The 18,692-nt window shown below is 44.5% G+C and overlaps 1 protein-coding gene across 1 annotated transcript in view; it reads left to right on the forward strand.

The window, feature by feature from the left end:
* The window catches only part of LOC129705932 (mucin-6-like), a 143,243-nt gene that overhangs the window by 79,760 nt on the left and 44,791 nt on the right, over window positions 1-18,692 (forward strand). Inside the window, exons 18-20 of the mRNA XM_055649861.1 lie at window positions 1,676-1,814; window positions 6,601-6,705; window positions 8,107-8,179. Of these exons, the coding sequence (XP_055505836.1) occupies window positions 1,676-1,814; window positions 6,601-6,705; window positions 8,107-8,179 (317 nt within the window). The remainder of the gene's footprint in view (window positions 1-1,675; window positions 1,815-6,600; window positions 6,706-8,106; window positions 8,180-18,692) is intronic.

Raw genomic sequence — 18,692 nt, forward strand, 5'->3', positions numbered from 1 at the left:
TCACCCATTCCTTCTCTCCAGAGATGCTGCCTGTCCCGCTGAGTATCTCCAGCATTTTGTTTCTACCTCTACCACCAAGAAGCACAAAGGTGGCAGGTGCATGGGAACACCACTGACCACAGGTTCCACAATAGGTTGAGATGGATCTATAAACTGGTTGGTAGGTTCATTGGCCTCTGCAACTCACCACTTGTGTGCAGGGTGACTGAAGAATCTGGGACCAATTGACAACATGGAGAGGATAACATTGGATTTGATTAATTTAGGATAAATATAAATGGGTGGTTAATGGTCAGCACAAACTCGTTGGGCCAAAGGGTCAGTTTCCATGCTGTCTCTCCTTATCTGTCCTTTTGTGTACCATCCATCTGTCTCACTGGCTCTTTCCCAACAATCATTTGTGAGTACCTTCACCAGGGGGACTGCAGTGGTTTAGAATATTGAGTTTGTGACTGAGTTTTTTGAAGAAGTAATGACAAAGGGCTTTAAGAGCTTTAGCAAAGCCTTTGATAAGGTTCCGCATGTAAGGCTGCTCTGGAAGATGATATTGCATTGGATCCAGGAAGAGCTACCTAACTGGCTATCTGTCTAACTGGATACAGAATTGGCTTCATGGTAAGAAGCAGAGGCTAGTGATGGAAGGTTGCTTTTTGGACTGGAGGCCTGTGAACGTGGTGTGCCTCAGGAATCAGTGCTGGGCCCATTGCTGTTTGTTATCTACATCGACAAATTGGATGAGAATATATGAGGCATGATTTTGCAGATGACACAAATAACTGGTATCATAGACAGTGACGATGGTTATCAAGAATTCTAATGGCATCTTGATTTGCTGAGGAATGGTGAATGTGTGAGGTGTTGTGTTTTGAGAAGTCAAACCAAGGCAGGACCTTCACTTGAAAGCTAAGGCCTTGGGAACAAGGCGTTGCTGAGGCTGTATTTGAGTATTGTGTTCAGTTTTAGTCATCTTGCTACAAGAAAGATGCCTTTAAGCTGGAAAGAAGGCAAAGGATGTGGCCAGGGCTCAGGGCCGGAGCTTTACGGAGAGATTGGGACAAGCTAAGGCTTTATTCCTTGGAGTTCAGGAGGCTGAGCGGAGATCTGATAGAGGCGTATAAAATCATGAGGGGGATAGATAATGTGAATGCACAAAGTCTTTCCCGCAGCGCAGCGGAATCAACAACGAGAGAGCATAGTTTTCAAGTGAGGGGAAAGATTAAATAAGAACCTGAGGGATAGCTTTTTCACACAGAGGTTGGTATATTGGCCGAGCTGCCAGAGGAAATAGTTGAGTCAGGACAATAACAACATTTAAACAACATTTGGACAGGTGCATGGAAGGGCGATATCAGCCAGATGCAGGCAAATGGAACTAGCTTCGATAAGGTACAGCATCTAGGTCAGCATGGTTGAGCCAAAGGGCAGTTTCAAATGTTGTTTCACTCTATGATGGTTCACCACCTTCTTCACAAGGGCCCAGATCATGTAAATAAATTAAAAAGATGAGGGAGGAGATTGGAGAGGGATGTGAGATTTTATGAAGACATTTTTTGCAGACTCTGCTAGTCACATGCCGTTCCACAGCAGTGCAAACTAGGCAAGAGTGTCATTGCCAATAGGACGTGGAAGGTGTGCAGTGCGGTTGTTCGGCTCACTCTCTTCCTTCTGTCCTCAGCTTGTGCTCAGTCGGCCGCTGGGATTGCACCAGTGAGCCATGTACGGGGACCTGCTCGGTCAGCGGAGGATCGTTCATCACTTCCTTCGATCTGAAGAGATACAGGTTCCATGGCGTCTGCAAGTATCTGCTGGTCCAAGTAAGAGCACCATCTCCCAAAGTTCCTACTCAGTGACAATTACATTCTTGTACAAACAATGAACTGCAGAGGCTGATTTATATCAAAGATAGGTACAAAGTGCTGGAGTAACTCAGCAGTGAGGCAGAATCTCTGGAGAAAAAGGATGGGTGACGTTTACTGCTGGGTCCCCTCTTCAGACTGAAAGTAGAGGACGGTGAAGAGGTGGAGGCAAGAAAAGACCAGGACCAATCAGGGCCGGCCACAAATGAGCTCAGGTAGGCCAGAAGTCTGAAGAAGGGTCTTGACCTGAAACGTCACCATTTCCTCGCTGCAGAAATACTGCCTGACCCGCTGATTTATTCCAGCTTTTTGCGTCTATCTTCAGGTGGGCAGTGTCTGGCAAGCCCATTGTGGGCGAGGGAAGGTGTGATCTCAAGAGGAAAACAATGCTGGGAGCTGTGGAACAAGGGAGCGAGGGCACTTCCTTTCCCCCTATAATCAGTCTGAGGAATGGTTCCGACCTGAAACGTCACCTATCCACGTTTTCCAGAGATGCTACCTGACCCACTAAGTTACTCCAGCATTTTGTGTCTATCTTTGGTATAATATAGCAACTTCATAATTTCATGTTGTAGAGCAGAATTAGGCCATTTGGCCCATCAAGTCTACTGCACCATGCAGTCATCGCAACCCCAATCTCCTGCCTTCTACCCATAACCCATAACATCCTTGCTAATTAAGAACCTATCAATCTCCACCTTAAAAATATCCATTGTTGGCCTCCACATCCTTGCATTGGCAATGAATTCCACAGATTCACCACAATCTAAAGAAATTCCTCCTCATCGTTCTATGTGTTTCTACTCTAAGGCTATGGCCTCTGGTCACATCCACTCTCTCCAGGCCTTTCACGATTTGGTAAGTTTCAATGAGCGCACCCCCTCATCCTTATAATCTCTAGCGAATATAGGTCCAGTGCCGTCAAACGCTCATCATATGTTAACCCAATCAATCTCGTAAAACCTCCTCTGGACTCTCTCCAACGCCAGCATATCCATCATCAGATATGGAGCCCAAAACTGCTCACAATACTCCAAATGCCATTTGACCAGTGCCTTATAAAGCCTCAGCATTACATCCATGGTTTTGTATTGTAGCCCTCTTACAATAAATGCTAGCATTGCGTTTGCCTTCTTTACTACCGATTCAACTTGCAAATTAACTTTTTGAGAATCCTAAACAAGCCCTCCCATATCCCTTTGCACATCTGATTTCTGAATTCTCTCCCCATTTCGAAAATAGTCTTTGCCTTTATTCCTTCTACCAAAATGCATGATTCCGCACTTTGCTACGCTGTATTCCATGTGCTGCTACCTAGCCCATTCTCACAACCTGTCCAAGTCCTTTTGCAGAGTCCCTGCTTTCTCTACACTACCTGCCCTTCATCTAAGGCATTGATATACAACGTGAAGAGGAGCGGCCACAGCAGTGACCCCCTACGGAACACCACTAGTCACTGGCAGCCAACCAGAAAAAGCCCCATTTATTCCCACTATTTGTGTTTGCCAACCAACCTGCTAGCCATGTTACTATCTCCCCTCTGATCCCATGGGCTCTCTTCTTCTTTAGCAGCCTCTCATGCAGCACCGTATCAAAGGCTGGAAAATTCAGGTAAACACCATCCACTGACTCTCCTTTGTCTGTCCTGCTATTAATGTCCTTAAAGAATCCCAACAAGTTTGTCAGGCAAGATCTCCCTTTCATAAAACCATGCTGACTTCAGCCTAATTAATCACGCCCTTCTAAGTACTCAAAAACCTTATCCTTTATAATGGACTCTAAAATCTTACCTACCACTGAACTTTGACTAACCGGCCTATCGTCTCCTCTATTCTACTTTGCTCCCTTTTTGAACAGCGGAGTAACATTTGTAATTTTTCCATCATCTGGAACCTCTTCCTGACTCTCGTGATTCTTGAAAGATCCCAACTAATGCCTCCACAATCTCTGAAGTTACCTCTTTCAGAACACTAGGGTGCAGTCCATCTGGTCCAGGTGACTTATTCACCTTCTGACCTTTCAGACCTTTCAGCCTCTCTAACCTTAGTAATAGCCACTCCACTAACTTCGAACCCACTGACTCTCTTAAATTTCAGGCACATTGCTCGTGTTTTTCGCTGTGAAAAACAGTTCTTCAATTCCTCTGCCATTTCTTTATTCTCCACTATCACTTCTCCAGCATTCTTTTCCAGTGGTCCAATCTTGCCTCTTTCTTACTCTTTATATATCTGAAGACGTTTTTGACACTCTCTTTTATATTATTAGCTAGCTTACTTTCACATTTCATCTTTTCTTCCCTTATTGCCTTTTTAGTTACCTTCTGTTGTTTTTTTTTCAAAGCTTCTCAACCTTCTGGCTTCCCACTAATGTTAACAGTGCTATATGCTCTTTCTTTCTTCAGTTCCTTGTTATCACACCATTCACTAAACCTCCACACCCTTTCCAGTGCCTCTACATGCATCATGTACTTTTCTACGTTCTATGCTAAAGGCCCTGTCCCACAATGCGAGTTTACCCAAGAGCTCTCTCAAGTTTAAAAAAAAATCAAACTCGTGGTAAGTACGTAGAATGTACGTAGCTGCTACGTCGGAGCTCGTGGATGTCTCGTAGTAGCTCGTAATGCTAACGGCAGGCACACGGGGAACGCGGAAACTCGTGAAGTTTTTTCAACAGTGTGAAAAATTTCCAAGAGTAAAAAAATACTCGTGATGAAGTACCACGAGTTTGATTTATTTTTTAACTCGGGAGAGCTCTTGGGTAAATTCGCATCGTGGGACTGGGGCTTAACACATGGTAAAAAGAAGAATCCTATGACTGAGTTGTAGGAAGAGGTTGGGCTGGCTGGGAGCTTTTTCCTTCGCATATAGAGGGGTATCTTGTAGAGATGTGTAAAATCATGAGAGTCTTAGATCAGATGAGACTTTGAGGCGCAACATTTTTCACACAGAAGGTGGTACGTACTTGGTACGAGGATGGAATGATCTGCCAGAGGAAGTGGTGGAACCTGATCCAGTCACAAAATTTAAAGACATTTGAACGAGTGTATGAATGGGAACAGTTCATAGGGATATGGGCCAAATATGAGCAAATGGGACTAGAATAGACAGCTGGGGTATGTTGGGTTGAAGGCCAATTTCCAGCCTGTGAATGTAACTCGTAGACCATACAGCATGAAAATAAACTCTTTAATCCTCTAATATATGCCATTTCTATTCTGGAAAAAAGCTTGTGAATCTCCACCCTATCTATACCTCTCATAAATGTGATTACTTCTGTCAGACCTCTGTTCAGCTTCTTTGATGCTCCAAGGAAAACAATCCAAACTCATCCAACCTCTCCTGAAAGCTAAAATACTCCAATCCACCTGTATCCTGCTGAAAAAACCCTGCTGAATCAATTATCCATTCAGTGGATATTGTTAAGGCAGAGATAGACAGATTCTTAATTAGTACAGGTGTTATGGGGAGAAGGCAGGAGAATGGGGTTAGGAGGGAGAGATAGATCAGCCATAATTTAATGGCAGAGTAGATTTGATGGGCTGAATGGCTTAATTCTACTCCTATTCCTTATGACCTTATGACAAAGTGCTGAAGTAACTCAACGGATCAGGCAGCATCACTGGCGAACATGGATAAGGGATGTTTTGGGTCGGGATCCTTCTTCAGACCTGCTAAACATCTGTGTTCTCTCAAAATCCTCCACATCTTTCCTGTGGTGGGGTGCTTAGAACTGCACACAATATTCCAAATGCAACCTTATTAAAATTTTATAAAGCTGCAACGTTACCCGTTGACTCTAATATTCAGTGGTTCAACCAATGATGCCAAGCAAACTATATACATTTTTTACCACTCTATCTACTTGTACTGCTACTTTCAGAGAGCTGTGGACCTGGACCTGGATCTTAATCCTCTCGGCATTAATGCTGTTAAGTATCCTGCCAATTGGGGGGGATCGGGGGGAAACTTTTATCACAATCTCTTACCTTGCCGGAGATGCGATTGTTTTCTGGATCGTATCTCTGGTCGATCTGCGGCCCAACATCATAGAGCTGGAGGCCTTGCTCGAGATTGACTTTGAGCCCCACCGCGGGTCCGTGAACTTACCATTGGAGCCTGCAATCCTTTGCCTGCGATTGACGCTCCAACCGCAGCCTGCGGTTTTCAACATCGAGGAGCTCGTAGTCTAGGGTAGAGACTGATGTCGGGGAGCTCCAAAGTCATAGGAGGTTCGGCTAGTCCTGACCCGGGGTCCGATTGCCCGGCGCGGGGAACCAAAGCGGGAACTTGATCACCCCAATGCAGAGGGCCCGACCACAAGCTACGGGAGCCAAGATCGTCCCGTCAGCAGAAGGCACGAGGCCCCCGAATGGGGGAGAACAAAGAAGGGAAGAAATTGAACTTTTTTTCGCCTTCCATCACAGTGAGGAATGTGGAGGAGTCACTGTGGTGGATGTTTATGTTAAAATGTATTTTGTGTGCTTTGTTGGTTTTTATTGGTATGACTGTATGGCAAATCAAATTCCTCGTATGTTGCAAAATGTACTTGGCTGATAAAGTATGATTATGAGTATGATTATACTTATGATGATTAACAGCATACTTCCCCCTTACATATGACCTTGATATTTGTTTTTTGAAATTCCCAGCATCCAACCTTACCAGCTTCTACAACTTGATTTTCACACTTTTCATTCCAATAAAACATATGTTGTGTTATTGGCTTATCAATATCTATATTACAGAGTCCAAAGATTCCAGAAAATGGATATATAACAGCAACCTTCCAACAGTGCGGTAAAAAACAATCAGAAACTTGCTTGACGGCCATAACCTACACCAATGACAAGGTAAGGTGATTCCTTCAGAGGGCAAATGTATATCTATGCAGTGACCCACTTAGTGTCCCACCTAGGGAAGGCATGTTGGCGCAGTGGTAGAGTTGCTGCCTTACAGCGCCAGAGACCCAGGTTCGATCCTGACTATGGGTGCTGTCTGTATGGAGTTTGTGCATTCTCCCTCTGGGTTTTCTCTTTCTCTTTCTCCCCCACACTCTAAAGAGGTACAGGCTTGTAGGTTAATTGGCCTGGATAAATGTAAATTATCCCTTGTGTGTGTAAGGTAGTCTTAGTGTGCAGGGATTGCTAGTCAGTGTGGACTCGGTGGGCCAAAGGGCCTGTTTCTGCGCTGTATCTCTAAACTAAACTAACCTGGTCTAATTGATAGAGTTTGCACAGCACAGAAACAGGCCCTTCAGCCCATGCTGACCTGTTTGCCCACCTGATCTATTCCCAATTGCCTTCATGAGGTCTGTGTTCGATGTGATTATATCTGACTCCAAAAGTAAGTTCCAGATATTAGACCTTCACTATGTGAAAAACATATTCCTGAAATCTTCTTTGAAGCTTCCCCCACATACCTTAAACCTATTATTTGTTGTTGTTGATACCCATATCGTAGGAATGATTTTGACTCTAAGCTCTCTATGCTTCTCATAATTTGGTGCATCTCAACCCTCAGCCTTCTTTGCTCCAGGGAAAACAAGCCCTGCCATCCATGAGAAAGAATTCCGTCCTTGTTTTTTGAGAGATCCTCTGTCTTTACACAGCAGTATCAATCATCATTGTAACAAACTCATCAGGAAGGCTGGCTCCATCCTGGGGGCAGAGTTGGATTCATGGGAGGTCGCCTTGGAGGGGAGGATGCTACTCAAACTTTGGAACATCCCGGACAATACAGCTCACCCCCTCCATGACACACTGGTCAACCTGAGGGATATCTTCAGCAACAGACTGGTTCCACCAACATGCAGGACAGAATGCCACAGGAGATTCTTCTTCCCTGTGGCTATCAAACTTTAATACAACAGTCATGGGGCAGACTAAGACTGACTGACTGACCCCCCCCCCCCCCCCCCCCCCCCTCCACAATCTTTGTACATTCTCCTTGTCTTTCCACCCGTCACTTTAATTTCACATTTTATGTATTTTCTGTTTTGTGTATTTAGTATTTTTATGACTGTTGGCAGATCAATTTCCCTCCTGGGATAAATAAAGTTCTATTGTATCGTATCATATCAACTAGCTTTATCAATGGAGCAACTTCAGCCAATCTGATATCCTTGTGCTGAATTGACAAAGCATGTGCCTTGATTTTTCTCCTCCAATGTACATTCAAATTTAAACAAGATCTTACTTGATTAAGTTGACGTTACCTTCAATGGAGTTACTGTGCTTTTCATTTCTTTTCAGTTAAATATCGAAATTTCAAAGCAGGATATGATTACAGTCAATAATGAGATCACGAAGTTACCCTTCAAAACAGGTAATGAAGGAATAACACTGACCATTCACTCCAACAGAGCACTGGCCATTGTTACCCAATGACCCAATGTGTCGAAGGCCAATTCATTGCTTGGTAACAAAAGATACACAAAGAAAAACTTGACCAATGTCACTGAGTTCGAAGTTATTCGACCAGTTATTCTGTGCGATGGCAGCTGCTTAAGGATTAACTGCAGTTGAAGTGTTGCTGGCAATCAGGGTTCAATCCTAGCTTTGGGTTCTGTGCATGGTTTACTTTTACTCTCTGTGACCACTTGAGCTTCTTCTGGTTGCTCTGTTTTGCCTTCTGTAACTTGCCCATAGAGTAGGTGGGTATTGAGGGAATGGGGGGAGTTGCTGGGCATGTGAAACAACTGGTTACCGCAAAGTAAGAACAGGACTTTTATAAGAGCTGGCATTGACTCGAAGGGCCAAATGGCCACTACGTTGTAAGGAAATGTGAGAAAGTTGATGTCCTGTTCATTGTCACCCAGGTGTACAATCCACAGACAATTTCTCAGTATCAGTTTAGCTTTGCTGAGACATGGTACTGGTGCAGGTTGAGAGGTACTGTGGGTGCCTTCTCTGGGTTAGGCCACATAGAGTATGTGAACCTGATTGGTTGTGGTAAATAACATTTTATTTAATAATTAAATATTTATTACTTAGTCAAGCTAAGTGTGATGGAACCAGGGGCGGAAATCGCTATCAACACATGGGGGGGACAGAATTTCTTCGTGGCCGCACACGCGCGCACACACGCACACACACACGCGACGCTTCGGCCGTGGGCCCTGTGGACGATAACATCGGGAGATGACCTGGTTGGTGACCTACTCCGAACTCCAGCAACAGCAGCTTCATCCGCCCCGAATCGTGGGGCTTCAATCAGCCCGTTCGCGGGGGCTTTCATCGCCCGGCCTCGATCGCCTTGATGCAGCAATTTTACCTCAGGGCGGTGGAAGATCCCACGGCCGATTTTAAGCCGCGCCGGGCGATGAAAGGCCCTGCGAACGGGCCGATTCAAACTCCGCTCTATGATCTTTGCTACACCAGGACATCTCCCTCCTCTAATCACTGTGCTCTATACTCAGTCCAACCCCCTACTTCCGCCTCTGACCGACCCCTCCCTCATCCAATAATTACGCTGAATCATCATGTATCAATATATCAAATCACTGTGAATCAAGTCAAGTCTATTAGTCACATACACATACGAGATGCGCAGTGAAATGAAAAGTGGCAATCCCATGTGACTCAATCTTCTGACATGAAGGACCTTGTCGAATACTTTATGAAAGTCCATGTATACAACATTCACTGACCTAATCCTTGTCATCAGTCAATGAAAGTAAGCATGCAGGTACAGCAGGCAGTGTAGAAAGCGCGTGGCATGTTGGCCTTCATAATAAGAGGAGTTGAGTATAGGAGCAAAGAGGTCCTTCTGCAGTTGTCTAGGGCCCTAGTGAGACCACACCTGGAGTATTGTGTGCAGTTTTGGTCCCCCAATTTGAGGGAGTGCAGCGTGGGTTCACAAGGTTACTTCCCGGGATGGCGGGACTGCCATATGCTGAGAGAATGGAGCGGCTGGACTTGTATACTCTGGAGTTTAGAAGGGTGAGAGGGGATCTTATTAAAACATATAAGATTATTAAGGGTTTGGAAACGCCAGAGGCAGGAAACATGTTCCCGAAGTTGGGGGAGTACAGAACCAAGGGCCACAGTTTAAGAATAAGGGGTAAGCCATTTAGAATGGAATTCTCTGCCTCAGAGGATGGTGGAGGACGGTTCTCTGGATACTTTAAAGAGAGAGCTAGATAGAGCTCTTAAAGAGAGTCAGGGGATATGGAGAGAAGGCGTGAACAGGGTACTGATTGTGGATGATCAGCCATGATCACATTGAATGGCGGTGCTGGCTCGAGGGGCAGAATGGCCTACTCCTGCACCTATTGTCTATAGTCCATTGTCTATTGTATAATCTCATCAATTACCTTCGTCACCTCCGCCAAAAACTCCATCAACTTTGTAAAATGAGACTTCCCTTGCACAAAGCTATGGTGATGTTCCTAATGTCCTTTGTTTCTAGATATGAATGTTCTTTCCCCAAGAATCTTCTGCAATAATTTCTAACCACTGATACAAGGCTTACTGGCTCATAATTTCATGGATTACCCCTATTGCCTATCATGAACAAAGGAACAATATCGGCTACTCTCCAGGCCTCCGAGACCCCATCTGTCGAGAGACTGGATGCAAAGATCTTTGTCAATGCCTCAGCAATGTCCTTCCTGCCTCTTTCAATAACTTGACATAGATCCCATCAGGCCCTGAGGACATCCATCTTAATATTTGGAAGACCCATCACCTCCTCTTTCTTGGTATCAACATACCCAAGAATATCAACATTCCTCCACCTGATCTCACGATCTTCCACTCCCTTTTCCTTGATGAATACCAATGCAAAGTAATCATTTAGTACCTCGCTCACTTCCACTGATTCCAGGCATAAATTCCCTCCAGTGTTCTTAATTTGTCTTATCTTCTCACCTTGGCTTTAATGCCTTGGGATTCTCCTTAATCCTACTCAGTGAGGACATTTCAGTGGCCCCTTTTGGCAATCTTTATTCCTTGTTTAAGTACTTTCGTGCTTCCTTTATATTCCTCAACATCCTAGATAGACACAACATGCTGGAGTAACAGGCAGCAGCAGCATCTCTGGAGAGAAGGAATGGGTGACATTTCGGGTTGAGACCCTTCTTCAATCTGACATGTTAAATGCGGACTTGCCCATTAACATCCACTCCCAATCTACTCTTCCCAGCTCTTGTCTAGAGCCAGAGAGTTATATAACATGGAAATACACAGTTTAACTTGCTCACGTCAATCAAGTTACCTACATAAGCTAGACCCATGTTCCTGTGTTTGGCCGATGTCCCTCTGAACCTTTTCTATCTAAGTGGCAGCCCAAATGTCTAATAAACTTTGTAAGTGTATCTGCTTCTATCACTTCCTCTGGCAGCTGGTTCCATATACCCACCTATTCAAGTCTCAAGTCAAACGATACACTCCAGTTTTAGACTCATTTACACTGTGACCATTTGCCGTATCTATGCCCTTCATGATTTTATAAACCTCTATAATATCATCCCTCGGCCTCCTATGCTCCAGGGAAAATAGTCCCACCCTATCCAGACTCGACTTATACCTCAAGCACTTCAGTCTTGAGTCTGAAGAAGGGCCTCGACCCGAAATGTTGCCTTCTTCCTTCGCTCCATAGATGCTGCCTCACCCACTGAGTTTCTCCAGCATTTTTGTCTACCTTCGATTTTCCAGGATCTGCAGTTCCTTCTTAAACGTCGATTGATATCCGGTGAGTCTGAAGAAGGGTTTTGGCCTGAAACATCGCCCATGCCTTCTCTCCAGAGATGCTGCCTGTCCCACTGAGTTACTCCAGCTTGTTGTGTCCACCTTACACTCATTGAGCCCTTCAGGATTACAACTGGCCCTCGGCCCAACGTGCCCATGTGGACCAACATGCCCCATCTACACTAGTCCCACCTGCCTGCATTTGGCCCCATATCACTCTACACCTATCCTATCCATGTACCTGTCTAAATGGTTCTTAAATGTTGTGATAGTCCCTACCTCAACTTCCTACTGCAGCAGCTCATTCCATACACCCACCACCATTTGTGTAAAAGAGTTACTACTCAGGTTCCTATTCAATCTTCCCCCTCTCAGCTTAAACATATGACCTCAAGTTCTTGATTTCCTAACTCTGATTAAAAGACTCTGTGCATTAACCCGACCTGTTCCTCTCATGATCTTATACACCTCTATAAGATTACCCCTGATCCTCCTCGACTCCAAGGAATAAAGTCTTCGCCTGCTCAAACTCTCTTTATAGCTCACACCTTCTAGTTCCGTCAACATCCTCGTAAATCTCTGCACCCTGTCCAACTTAACAACATCTTTTTAATTAGATTCCTCACCAATAACTTACCCACTACTGATGTTAGTCTCATCGGTCTATAGTTAGAAACAAAGAAAATAGGTGCAAGAAGCAGCCATTTAGCCCTTCGAGCCAGCACTCATTCATTGTGATCACGGCTAATCATCCACAATCAGTAACCCGTGCCTGCCTTCTCCCCGTATCCCTTGATTCTGCCAGCCCCCTACAGCTCAATCTAACTCTCTTTTAAATTCATCCAGTGAATTGACCTCCACTGCCTTCTGTGGCAGAGAATTCCACAAATTCACAGCTCATCTCAGTTTTAAATGGCCTCCCCATTATTCTTAGAATGTGACCCCTGGTTCCGGACTCCCCCAACATTAGGAACAATTTTCCTGCATCTAGTTTGTCCAGTCCTTTTATAATTTTATACATTTCTATAAGATTCCCTCTCGTCCTTCTAATTCCAGTGAATACAAGCCCAGTCTTTCCAATCTTTCCTCATATGACAGTCTGGCCATCCTGGGGATTAACCCAATAGCAAGGATGTCCTTCCTCAAATTAGGAAATTAAAACTGCACACATTACTCCAGATGTGGTCTCACCAGGGACCTGTACAACTGCAGAGGGACCTCTTTACTCAAATCCTCTCATTATGAAGGCCAACATGCCATTAGCTTTCTTCACTGCCTGCTGTACCTGCATGTTTACTTTCAGTGACTGGTGTACAACAACACCCAGGTCTCATTGCACTTCCCTTTTTCCTAATCTGACATAATTGAGATAATAATCTGCTTTGTTGTTCTTGCCGCCAAAGTGGATAACCTCACATTTATCTACAGTATATTGCATCTGCCATGCATCTGCCCACTCACTCAACCTGCCCAAGTCACTCTGCAACCTCCTATCATCCTCTTTTCAGTTCACACTGCCACCCAGCTTTGTGCCATCTGCAAATTTGCTAGTGTTACTTTTAATTCCATCATCTAAATCATTAATATATGTTGTTAATAGTTGCGGCCCCAGCAGCGAACCTTGCGACACTCCACTCGCCACTGCCTGCCATTCTGACATGGACCTGTTTATTCCTACTCTTTGTTTCCTGTCTGCCAATCTTCTGTACCCTACCCCCAATACCATGTGCTCTAATTTTGCCCACTAATCTCCTGTATGGGACCTAGTCAAAGGCTTTCTGAAAGCCCAGATACACAACACCCACTGGTTCTCCTTCATCCATTTTACTTGTCACATCCTCAAAACATTCAGAAGATTGGTCAAGTAGGATTTCCCCTTTGTAAATCCACGCTGACTTGGACCAATTCCTAGGCTTCTCCTTACAGCTTTTCTTAAATAGAGGCACAGCATTAGCCACCCTCCAGTACCTCAGCTGCAGGTATCGATGATATAGATATTTCTGCCAGTAGCCTGCAATTTCTTCCCTAGCTTCCCACGATATCCTAGGATACACCTTATCAGGTCTCCAGGATTTATCTATCTTAATACATTTTAAGACCTACAACACCTCCTCTTCTGTAACGTGAATTATCCTCAAGACTGTACTGTTAACTTCGCTGATTTTCCAAGTGAATCTAAGAAATAACACCAATCAGGATTTGGAAAGACAATGACTGATTAGGGAGAGTCAGGTGATTTTGTGCATGGGAAGTTGTGTCTAATAAATTTGATTGAGTTTTTTGAAGAGGTAACCAAGAAGACTGAAAGACACAGTGCTGTAAAGGTGATCTCCAAGGACTTTAGCAAGGTGTTTGACAAGGTACCATTTGGTAGTCTGGTCTGGAAGGTTAGATCAAATGGGATCTAGGACAAACTGACCAATTTGATACACAATTGGTTTAAAAGTAGGAAACAGAAGATTGTGTAAGAAGGTGGTTTTTGAAAGTAGAGGCCTGTAACAGATGGTGTACTACAGGAATCAGCAGTGTTTATTATTTATATTATGATAGGTTGCCGATAGGTTTGCATTTGGTAATTAAATTACAGAACTTAAATTTTTTCTGCAAATGTTCCAGCTTTAATGACTGGTTTATGATAAAATAGTTGGAGTGTTTTTTCCCCTGACCATCCTGCTGCCTTGAGGATTTGGTCCATTGGTACATCCAACTGCATTGCTGCCGATGTAGCTGCAGCCCTGGTGGAATGAGATTTAAAATATTAGTATCCACCCCAGCCTGTGTTAGAACCTGTTTCAGCCATCTTGAGATGGTCTGGACTGACACTTTTTTGTGTGGTTGCTTATGGCTGACTAAAAGTGCCTTCTCATTTCCTCTGATGATTTTCGTTTTCTCCATATATAACGACAAAAGTTTTACTATACAGAGATGATCATCTGTTAGGTAAGACCTAAATTTGATATTGTGGCCCGCTGATCCCTGTCTGTTCTGTTTCACTAATTCATAAATATGAAACGTAATGTTTTCAGATGAAGAAGTCATGTTGTCCAGTCTTAATTTATGTAATGACTGTACCCTTTGTGCCGTGACCAATGCCATTAGCACGACTGTTTTTAATGTCAGTCGATGTAGGGACGGAGCTGTTGCTGGAGACCAATTCCTGAGCATCTTCAGGACAATACTCACATCCCATATTTGGGAGTACCTGGTTCTTGGGGGATTGGTATTAAAATTCCCCTCATAAGTTTTGTTACCAGTGGGTGAGTTCCAACAGAGTGACGCACTGTTCCTTGCCATAGATAAGCCGATAGGGCACTTCTGGCGCAGTTGATGGCGCAGAGTCCTGCTGTATTTTCCTTAATATCCAACTGATGAGGCAGAAAGGAGGGAATGCATAAATAAACAATTCCCCCCCCCCCCAATGCAGCGAAAATGCATCTGTCGCCGCTGCCCCATGGTCTGATTCCCATGAAACATAATTTGATAACTGGTGATTAAGCCTGGATGCGAATAGATCGATATCTGGTGTTCCATATCGTGTTGTATTATCAGCAAATACTTTTTATTCAACATCCATTCGGTGTTTTCATTAAATTTGCGTGACCTGGTGTCTGCGACTAAATTTAGTTTACCTGGTAGGTACGTAGCTGATATCCAAATATCTCTCTGGATACACCACTGCCAAATTGTATTAGCCAGATTGTTACATGATGTTGATTTGTTTCCACCCATGTGGTTGATATATGCTACCACGGTGGTATTGTCAATCTGTAGTCTAACATGCTGGTGATATGACCCAGTACAATATGACTTTAGGCCATAGAATGCACCCAACATTTCCAGGTAGTTTATGCCCAGTTAGTAATAATGATGTCTCCTGAGCAGTCCATCTACCTCCACAGCTGGAGATGGGATTGGTGGCACCCCAACCAAGTGCACTGGCATCAGTTTGTAGCACCATAGAAGGGTTGCTGATAATGATTGGATTGAAACAAAGCCAAATGTTATCTATCCACCATTTTAGTTCCATTATAGCTTGATTGGTAGCTTCATTGGTCTGTCAAAATGACCAGCATTGATTTTGAGTGCTTGTATTTTTGCTCTCTGTAAATTTTGGTAATGTAAAGGTCCAAATTGTGTGGCTGGAAAAGCAGCCACCATTTTGCCAATTACTTTTGCTACCAATCTGATGGACGTTTACTGATGTTAATGAGGTTATTGCAAGCCTCTATTAAGTCTATAGCCTTTCCCTTTGGCAAAGTCACCGACATGTGAACTGAGTCAATGGTGAACCCCAAATAGTCCATAGTAGTGGAAGGCGTTAATTTAGATTTAACTGGATGGATAATAAACCAAATTGTTTGGCCAATTCCAAAGTTTTGCCCACAATAAGTATGTCATCTAGATATGCCATGACCATGTGTTTTTGTTTCCGTAGAAACGCTAGGGCTGGTTTCAAAATTGTAGTTAACAGCCTGGGGCTGATGTTAACCCATTTGGCAGCGCTCTATATTGCCAGTGTGATGGGATCAGTTGAATTTTAAGTAACATCTGTGGTCACCTCGTATAGGCACTGAATAGTAAGCATTTTTTTTTTTATCGATGCTAGCCATGAAGTAACCTTTGGCAATCAATAGTTTAGCAGTAACAAAGGTTTCCATTTTAAAATTAATATATTGTACAAATGTATTCAATTTGGTCAGATCTATGATGATGCGACAACCACCATCTTTTTTGATTTTTGGTAAAGATATTGGACACGAATTCTAGCGGTTCGTGTTGGGATTTTCCAATTACCCCTTTTGCGTAAGGCCGCTCCAGTTCAGCCTGCGCTTTCTTTACCGGAAAGTACGAACATTCGGTTCGGTATATGTTCTATTGTATATCCCTGGATACTGCTTAAATATAAGTATCGGTAGTTAACATACTCCATGCATCCAGAAAGGAGAGTAGTGTCCCCCGACCTCCATGCTCCCTGCAATTTGTAGGGAACCCACCTACCTCCATTGTTACCAGTGGCAGGTTTACTTCTTTTTGTAAATCCTTCGTTGATGTTGTGGTTTGTGGTTTGGTTTATGCTGGAGGTTTGCGTATCTTCCAAGAAGGCCGGTCTGGGCCATGGCCTAAGAAAGACTCATGTTTGGTGTACCGGACCTTCGAGCTTTCACCAGTCGGTCTTGTTCTACTGGTGGGTGCGTAAGGGTGCTGTCTACGGCCGTGTGTTGCGAAGCAGTGCCAGTGCATCCTGTTGGTCCTGCGATATGTCCTTCTCATCCACTGTGCGGGTGAAAGCTGTTATCCCCACTGTTTAGGAGTTTCCATATACAATTAATTACTACAGGAAACATTCTGGGATATAGTTACCCGGTGTCTGGTGTCCTCCAGGTTTTGGCCAGTCTGGTCTGGCTGTATGAAGTTGGACACCTTGTCCAGTAGATTTTCACGTTCCTGCACCCCCTGCACACTTGATTTCTGTTCTGCAAACCCCTCTTCCAGATCAGCCCAGAACTGATCCGCAGTGCTCCCCTCTGATGAGGGAGAAGCACTGTGCAGCCCTACAAGAGGTGCTGCTGTGGGTTTTACATAGAGCCCACAGTGACTCGACTCCATCTCCCGGAGCCTGTCACGTTGGAGCAAATGCTCCACACACGGCTCCATGCGGCTCCAGCGCTCACGGTCGCTGGCCGCCCGCGGCTGCTCAAAGTCGGACTCCTCTGAGTCCACGACTTTGATGGTTTTTTGTCTTGCCTTCCTGCCCGGCCGCGGAGTGGATCTGGCCGGTGCGGAGGCGACATCGGGCACAGCTGATCCCATTATAGGTGATTCAAGTGCCGCTGGGCGCTGCTAGCCCACCAGCTTTGTCGCAGCCCGTTGGTTTCTCCACCTGTAATCAGCATGGGAAAACACAAAAAGATCGCAGCTCTTACCTGCAGGTCTTGGTTTAAATTGTCGTTACGGGGGAACGTTGTTCCACCCTGCCTCCTGCCGTTTTCGACTTGTCAAACGGCCCCATTCTGAATAGTCTCCCGCCCGGCCGTGGTGTTCTGTCCAGCGCGGGACCAAAAGTCGGCACTGCTGATCCCACTTACGGGGCTTGTGCATTCAGCTGCTGCTGCCTCCCGCAACTTTGCGGTCCTCCCCAGCCAGCTTCACTCGCAGCACTTGTGGACACTATTTTGTCCAGCTTCCCCCCCGTGTAAAACAGCGCGGGGACAAAAACTACCGCAGAGTAAATCACTTGCCTGTAGGTCGCGGTTTCAAACTGACCGCTGCGGGGGAACGCTCCACCCCGCCTGTCGTTTCGCAAGCGTGAAAGCGATATGACACGCATGCGTCCTGGCGGGGTTCTTCACGTAGTCACTGACGTGACTCCGAAGTAAAATCGATGGTATAGTAGACAGTGAAGATGGTTATCTAAGATTACAACAGGACCTTCATCAACCTAGTCAATTAATGGCAGATATATAGATATAAATGTAGATATAGAATGGCAGATATAGAATGGCAGATATAGATTAATACAGATAATGGGAATTATTGCAATTTGTTTAAGACGGCCCAGGGTAGGATGTATACAGCAAGTGTTAGAGGCTGGGAAATGTTGAACAGAGACCCAGGGGTGCAATGATATATTCTCATGAAGACGGTGACACAAGTGCACAGGGTGTTGGAGAAGGCATCTAGCACTCTTGCCAGCATCGGTCAAGGTACTAATTGCAGAAGTTGGCTCATCATGTTGCAGCAGTGCAAGTCATTGGCAAGGCCCCATTTAGAGCACTGTTTGAAGTTCTGGTTGCCCTGCTATACGAGGCAAGTTAGTGGTGGGAGGGTATTTTTTCGGACTAGTCTATAATCAGTGGTATACTATTGGTGATCAGTGCTGGAATCTTTTAGATGTGTAATATTTATAAATGATGTGGATGTATATGTACAGGGTATCATTAATACGTATGCAGATGTACTAAATTGGTGGAGTCATTGATAGTGCGGAAGTCTTCTAATGTTGCATCGGGACATGGGCCTGCTGGAAAGTTGCGTAGTGGTTGTTGATGGAATTTAATCTAGATATGTGAGAGGTATTGCTATTTGGGAAGTCAAATTGTGGTAGGATAATGGAGTAAATGCCATGGCTCTTAGCAGTATTGATGTAC

This window comes from Leucoraja erinacea, chromosome 18 (assembly GCF_028641065.1).
Source record: "Leucoraja erinacea ecotype New England chromosome 18, Leri_hhj_1, whole genome shotgun sequence".
In the NCBI taxonomy this organism is placed as follows: Eukaryota; Metazoa; Chordata; class Chondrichthyes; order Rajiformes; family Rajidae; genus Leucoraja; species Leucoraja erinaceus.